Source organism: Medicago truncatula, chromosome 5, assembly GCF_003473485.1.
Source record: "Medicago truncatula cultivar Jemalong A17 chromosome 5, MtrunA17r5.0-ANR, whole genome shotgun sequence".
In the NCBI taxonomy this organism is placed as follows: domain Eukaryota; kingdom Viridiplantae; phylum Streptophyta; class Magnoliopsida; order Fabales; family Fabaceae; genus Medicago; species Medicago truncatula.
In genome coordinates, this window is record NC_053046.1 from 37354318 (window position 1) to 37362662 (window position 8345).

Here is an 8345-nt window from a genome sequence, read left to right on the forward strand (position 1 = left end):
GGCAAATTCTACAGGACACCCAACATATTTGAGTGTATCGGTGCATCAACCCTTCAATTTTATAGGTAAATGAGTTGTTTTTTGAAGAAAAATATTATTTTTTATCATTTATAATTATAATGATTAAATCTTATTCATCAAAAGTGTAAACGAAATAATTTTTTTAATTTTTATCGCTCATAATAGAGAACTTTGATTATTTTATACGATGATATGTAAAAAAATTACTATGATTCTTATAAACAATGAATGATGCATTTTTCTTCTGAAATCATATTTTCTAAAATATAAATGCCGACAAATAACTATTTATTTCATAAAATTGATCGTTAGTTTATAGATTTATAAAGCAAGAGTACCGGTACACCTCAATTTACGAGTGTACTGTAGAAGTTTCCTACTAATTATTATATAAATACTCAAAAGCTCAAAAACTATGCGAGACTTGTAACTTTTAAAATGTCTCAAAAACATTGAAAACAAATTTTGTGATTGATTTTTTTAATGTTATTGATTTATTGATGAATGTTATTTCTTCATAAGTCATATTGAAGGTTTCAAACTCTTTGAAAAGAAAAAGTTTAGACGAGTTGGACTATGAGCTCAAAGTTCAACGAGCATTAAGAAAAGTGTTTATGGATCATCGAGAAAAAGGTTCTCATGGTGACAATGGGAGAATCAAGAAGCACATTTTTATGCATATATATGCATATTATGCGTATGCTGGCTCCACACATAAATTTCATCAAACCATCATGCATCTACTCATTAACATGTCTCCTGAGTTTCGACCTTTTACTACCGGCATATATTTTCATTAAAATTGGCAGAACTTGAAGATTTGGAAGCTAGCTATCTTACACAAAAGCTTGATTCCTTAAACCAACAAAATAAAGCTTGATAAAAAATGATAAGAAAAATAATAATAAATATGGATAAGACAATACATATAAATAGATATTGGTTGCAATTTACACTTAATCGGAACTTTCACTCCAATTTTTTATTGCTTGTCCCACTGCTTGTTTCACAGCTTGTGCATCAATAGTATCACCTTGTTCTTCATTCTACATATGTCACAAAAAATTTCCGTCATTCTCATGCATGATGGGAAATAAAATGCAAGATATATTCCTTATTGATGAACTTAGCTGGCTTCTATACGTAGTAGACAATTAAATGAAGACTATATATATTATTATTAGGGTTAAGATTAGGCATCATATATGAATTGCATGACCAATATCAATGATTCAATGTACAGCAACTCGGTCCCTTTTCTCGAGAACCCCAATGAGGAACGTTTTTATATAAAGGGACAAAACATGTGACACAAAAATATTGACAAGTGAAGGAAACAGATAGAGAGAATAATGATACGCATGTTGAACTTATACCATGAAAATTCAATTGATATGCAGCAAAAATGTAAAATAATTTTTACACTATCAAATAATTGTTCTCTTGTACGTACAATTTTCTCTTGTTGATTACTATATGTATATATCTTACCTCTTCTCCAACAGCTTGGAAACAAAAATTGTCTGTACAAGAAACCCTAGCTTCCAGCACTGTAAGCCTCATCTCTTCAATGGCTTCAAGTATTGAAACAAGCATACCTTGGCTGCTTTTTGCTGAAAAAACGTTTATAAGAAATCCCTTTTCTAGGGTTTCAACTGTAACCTGCACGAGTCCATCCATAAAATCCATTTCAAATTTCATACTTGCAAGATCTTAGAACACATTGACTTGATGATCAACATACATAGTATGTATGTATATTTATATGAGAAATTGTTTACAATAACTGGAAATTAAAGATCCCAAGATAGAGAAAAAATGTGAATTAACTCTGCGTCGAGTTATTTAGGGTCAAGACTTTTTTTAGGATATATAGACAAGGATGGTATATTTGAATTGTTTTATTTGAGTTTACCTACTAACATAACACTTGAGAGATTGTTACCATGGCGAGCTAATGGAAACAACACATGTTTATCAGTTGTTTTCAGCTAATTTCCACAAGCCCTTCAAGATAGTTAATTAATGAAAAATAATTTAGATGAAAACAATTTTATTTTATTTTATCTTTTGTTATAAAAATTACTATAATAATCATTTATTCAATAAGCGATTATCTAAATTGTTTATCCAAAAGCAGTCAAATTCTGATTGAGTACTTTTTCTTTCTTAATAAAAAATATTAATTGGGTCTATAAAAAATATATATAAATGTGCTCATGTACTTTTTTCAATTACCATAGGCAAATTGGGATTGTGGACACTTGAACTTTCTGCAGAAGCTATTTCTTCATTCAGTCTTTCTACCTTTTCCTTTAGATTTTCAATATACTTTGATGCATCGATTACGATCGAGGTATCATTTAGCTGCAACCATACCATGCATAAAAACCATAAGAAGTGGTATTAGAAAATTATTAGAATACAATATCAAATAAGCTCCACATAGCTTATAAAAATATAGGATAAGGATACACTACTATGGGTTAGTTAATTAACAAGATAAATGATATCAAATTAGAGACTTATATCAATCACTACTATTTTTTATCGATGAAAAATCTATCACTATATATTTTCAATATCAATTCATAACTACAACATATATTCCTTCAAAAAAAACTACAACATATATATATATATATATAGTTACTTTTTTTTTTTATAATCAATATCTTGAAATTTTGAACCTAGATATGCATATGAGAGCATAAAAGTATAGACGGTGGACGATGCAAAAAAAAAATTAACAAGGAATTAACAAAGTAAATATATATAGAACTTGAAAGATTCAAATTCAAAAAACTAATAAAAAAATAGCAAACTTGAAAACATTAATTCCAATAATAAAAATGGACCCAAAATCAGGAAAAAGTATAGCAGAGGTGTGAATATTCTTTTATAGAATTGGGTGATTTCATTGAGAATATATTGATGGAGAGAAATCCAATGGAAAGAAAAGAAAGATAAGAGATAGAAAATGCAGGGAATATTTACAGCATGAGAGTTAGTAACAGAACGAAGAAGTTGCAGCTTCTCATGCAGTGCTGCTCTCTTTTGCTCCCTAGAAACCATTTTTTTGTGTTTTCTCTTTCTAAATCTCTCTCTTTTCCTTTTGCTACAAATTCTGATGAGTTCTGAGGCCATTTAAAAGGAAGAGTTATGAGCTTTCAAATCCATATGATCTCATGTGTTCTCTTCTCACATGACTGTCTTAGTTTATTCAAAGACAAATTCTATATAGATTTTTAGTTGAACTTACTAAAATACCCTTATGTTATATTTACTTTGGAATACTATGCCCATTTCAATGGCTATTTTAAACTCCACTTCAAAAAAAAAAATTGCTATTTTAAACTCAATCATATTTGGACACCCTAGATTTTCATACACTTATTTAACACCTCATTTTTTTTTTTTTTATCTCTTTTCTTATGAAATAATCAATCTATCGGATCTAACTCATCACTTTCTCTTATCTCTATCCCTCTAAAGATGTACGTACATTTAGGGTGTCTAAGAAATATTTTTTCTATTTTAATTTGGATATTTTTTTTGATCCGTACAAAAAAAATTATAATTTGTTTTTAATCCCTCTAAAAAATTTCAAAAAGTTTAGTCGCTCAAATATTTTCTGTTACGATTTTTGGTCCTTGATTTTAAGTCAACTCACATGTATCGTTCATATTTTTTAACGAATTTTTAGAGATGTTTATAATGTTATAAAAATCTCTCACAAAAATCTATAATATTTTTTTAACAAAATATGAGTTAAATATGAATTCTTATGTTCTAACAATGTAAAAAATTATAATTAATTCACCCATTGTTAAAAAAAAAAATTGCAAGAGAGATTTGCATAATGTACTAAACATGATTGTAAACACAAAATCCAAAATTTCAAAGGATACACATGGGTTAATTTAAAAGCAAGGATTTAAAATCGTTATAGGAAACATTTGAATGAACAATACTTGCTGAAAAAATTAGAGGGATTAAAAACAAAATTTAATATATTTACGGTGACCAAAAATTTATTTAACCCTTTTTAAAATCAATACTTGGATCTTTTGCTTGCACAATCTATAACCTAAGTTCAAGTTCGGATTCTCTCATGGGTATGTTATATATATACTTACAATTTGAAGATTAAATATCCTTAATTCTTTTTTATTTTAACAAAATGTAGGGCGAGAGAATTGTGTTTCAGTTTAAGATAAGGAAAACTTTCGAGCTCAAAGAAAACATAGAAAAAGATTTACATCTGCCTCATTCTAAAGACATTAACGAGGCTTAAACTCAATGTCTCTCGAATTCAATACCTATCTTTTCAATTGAATACGACGTGTAATCTCATTTACTTATAAAGTAGGGCAGACAATAGGAACGAGATATTGTTTATTTGATTAAATTTTGAAAGGTTTGTAAACAAATGCATCTTGACACTCTTTAAGCATTCTAAAATAAGCAATTATTTTTTAAAAAAGTCAAATGTTTTGATTTTCAATATATTAATTACACGATTTTTCATAAATACTTATAAATTATGGTCTTAAGAGTGTCTTGGAGACACTCGTTAATGTTTCTCAATTTTGAAGTATTCAAGGGTAAATTGGGGAAATGAAAAACATGACATTGCTGGCATACTAAGTTTTGAGGTGGAGGAAATAAAGGATTGAAGAGAGGAATCATAATCATAAACTCGTGATAGGGAAAATTACATTGAAAGAAGTGAAGGAGAAGCTAGCAACAAAAAAAATGCATGTATGTATGTGAGTTTGGAATGGGTCCAAACACTCCTCACGGGGGATTTTTTAGGCTCTCCTCCACTCTTTGATCCTTTTCTCGAATTTTTGTCACTTTTTTCCATTCTCTCTCCACACGTGCCATCTTATACTCTCATTCTCATCGTATCAGACACTCAACCTCATTTTCATTTTTCATTCCCACTTAATTGATAGTGAAATCAAATATGTGATATATTCACTTCACTTATTATAATTATTATACTTCTCTTTCGTACTATACATTTTCATTTTCATGTGAATTGTATGTCACTAGCTAGCTAGCACAATTGCTACTTGTATTGTTGTTTTCTTTGTAGGTACTCAGCGGTGGCCCTAATAGTAGGCGGGAGGAGCGGCAACTCAGAACATCATTTTTATAGGGGTATCAAAATTATTATTTTTATGTAGTAGTTAATATTATATAGATATTTTTTTTAAATTATTTTGATTAATTATATTGAAAATATGTTTTAAAAAACTTTGATCATGAATGAATCTTTTGTAATAAAAAATATAAGAAAAAAAGTATTTAATAATTAAAAAAACACAGTTTATTAATTCCCCCGATGCATTAAAAATCTTAGGACCGGCCATGTAGGTACTATACCATGCATTTCCACTAGACAGGTTAAATTACCGTCCATTAGTCCGGAACCGTATTATATCTACATTTTTATATAGTAAAAACATCATAATCTTGTAGATATTAACATATTGATAAACATACTATTTTTGCTAAATTGTTTGTTTAAGAACATATATTGTGAAAATAATAGAATTCTAGCACGTAATTTTTTTAACTAATACATTAGAAAAATTTATTAAAGGTACTAGAAAAGAGATAGATCAACACCACCTCAAAAACGAATTCATGTATTTTTTTTTTATTAGAAAATCATTGTTGGTTACTCATATTTGAAAAAGTTAGAGATGAAAGAATTAGAGAAGATTTTCATTTTTTTCCGTTACTAATATTATTATTTTTTCTAAAAAATTACGATGGTGTATAATAGATTTGTAAAATAAAAAGTGAGTATAAGATGTTATGTTTATGATATTTGCCTTGAATATTGTTCTTGGACACAAATTAATGACCCACTCACGTGTTTAAATCTCAACATTCTTGAGAGTGAGACTACATGGATCTCTTTATGGCCTGAATACATTCTAACACATATAACTCAATTATTCTCATTGCAACATAGACATAGTATCTTTTGAGTTTTCATATTAATTATAGTCTTTATTCAAAATATAAATTCAAGGACTATGTCTACACCTTGTCTCTTATAATAAGGGGGGAAAGGTCATTGCAAAACCAACGTGATTGTATAGGTTTCTGTTTAAAGGGATAATAAATTAAAAGTTCCATGAAACTAGGAGAAATAACTTTTATAAACAAATCTTATCATTATTAATGTGATATATAATCTTGATTTAAGTTAAGTACGTCGAAAATGTCACGAGTTATGTTAAACATAAAATGCAAGGGATGGTTTAAGTTCTGAGAACAGGTTTTAGCTTCATATTATTATTCATAAAAGTGTAGGTTGATGATAAGGAAATGAAAAATAAAAATAAAAACGTCTCAATTATAGATTAATATTTATTGTAGATAAATTAGTTATTTTTTATGTATTATTCAAACTTTGTTAAAGTTTAGTGACTTTCGGTACCACAAGAGTCTCGCGCAAGTGGTTGCAGTGCAGAGTGTATGCGAGTGTTGTAAAATTTAAGGGTATCGAGTTGAATTACTCCTAATAAAAAAACTTACTTTTAGTTATAAAAATAACTAAATGGCTTGATGACTTGATCCTTGCTTCCAAGTTAAATGGTTTAGATCTGTTAAAAAACAAAAGATATTGGTAACTCTCAAACCCTCTATGGTGTTATTGGCTGGGAAAATAATGAAAGGAGTGGTAGCAAAAGGTGTGGAAGCACACTAATAAGTTCCAAATGTCACAATACTTATAGTGATTTGATACTTCCAATTTTACTAGTCAAATTCTTTTCTTTTTGACTTATAAATCTTTGCTAACTCGGAATTCGATTTAGGTAAATAAAGTCTGATCAAATATTATTCCAACTAAAATTCAAACTCGATTTCTTTCAAATGATCCGTTCAAAGCTCAATTACCACTTAATTATGATCACTTATTGTTTTACTATTCAAATTATGCCACCAAACATTACAACATAGTGCTCAATATCTGTCTTTCTTTTTTGCGGTGTCTGAAAAACCCCAGACCTTACATATATTATGCATTGTTCATACCAACTGAATTATTTGATACATCAATAAGATTACCGTTAATTAATCAATCACTCATTGTTTATCTCTATAATTAATTTCCTTATAATTTAGCAGCCTATATGTATATAGGATATACATATAGATATAGGTACATACACATACAAAACAAACACGGATAATATATATATCGATCATATTCATATATCATATCATATAAATTGAAGAGCTGTTGATTCTTGTTGCTTCCGCCTTGAAGTATTGTCACCATTCCACAAGGACAAATAACGTACCCACCTATATTCACATGTGTGCCCATTAATCATCACAACAAAACAATATCCTCCATACACATATACTGCTCCTACCTTTGTCTCTTGCCTTCCATAAAAGCATTTGTTCCTCTGAACTCTCCAAGAGTTTTTTTGATTCCATTTACTAATTTCTTACATCAAGTTTTTAATTTTTGAACCCCAATTTTCCATTCACAACCTCGAACATAATGCTTTCTTGGACACTTCTATATCTTGTCTTACCGTGTATAATTCACATATCTATCTAGATTCCTCTATGTCCTTCATTAATATTCCCGACCATGATTACTACTATTTGATTTGATTATACATATTTCATCATTTAGTTAAAATTAATATACTACACGAACATTTTCTACTTATAGGTTGTAGTCATATTGAGGGTTTCTAACTCAATTCAACTTTACAAAATTGACTTGTAAAATGAAAATTGTCTTTGTTTATAAATCATATGTTTACACCCTTTTTCGTATAATGTGGGGGCCCTTAGCAAATATATTGTCTCTTCTATGAATGATGTGTTGTTAAACCTCTATAGGTTGTTGACATAGAGTGTAATATTGGTGTATTTTATGATCCAATAGTGGTATCATAGCTGATGATTCGATAAAGGATTCGATCGACTCATTGTATCAACAATTTTTGTCGCAATATTGGTTAGGTGGCGGGTTCTGGTGGTCAACGACAGTGCAAGTATTTGTGGTTGAAAAAGCTTCTGCTTGAGGGATAGCAAAATCATATGAATGGACCAACTCACACTTGAGGACGAGATTGTTGTGACAAGTGCAGTGTAAATTAAAAGTCTCGTATTACTTAAAAAAAGTGAACGTTGAGCAACATATAAGTAAGAGGACTCATAAAATAATAGGACCGTATAGAGGTATTAATTATAAATTATTGTATCCACAAAGACTTGTAGTTTCTTAATCATTCATTAATTTTTGTACTTTAAGATTATGTTAGCGAAAATAT

General features: G+C 29.0%; 1 protein-coding gene across 1 annotated transcript; it reads right to left on the reverse strand.

Moving 5' to 3' along the window:
• Window positions 1–781: 781 nt before the first annotated feature.
• LOC11434084 (uncharacterized) lies at window positions 782–3233 on the reverse strand. The gene is made up of 4 exons (XM_003616695.4): window positions 3019–3233; window positions 2260–2388; window positions 1513–1683; window positions 782–1067 (listed from the first exon to the last, which is right to left on the reverse strand). Exons 1-4 carry the CDS (start codon window positions 3166–3168, stop codon window positions 978–980), a joined length of 540 nt encoding a protein of 179 aa, XP_003616743.2. The 5' UTR covers window positions 3169–3233; the 3' UTR covers window positions 782–977.
• Between the last annotated feature and the right edge of the window lie 5112 nt (window positions 3234–8345).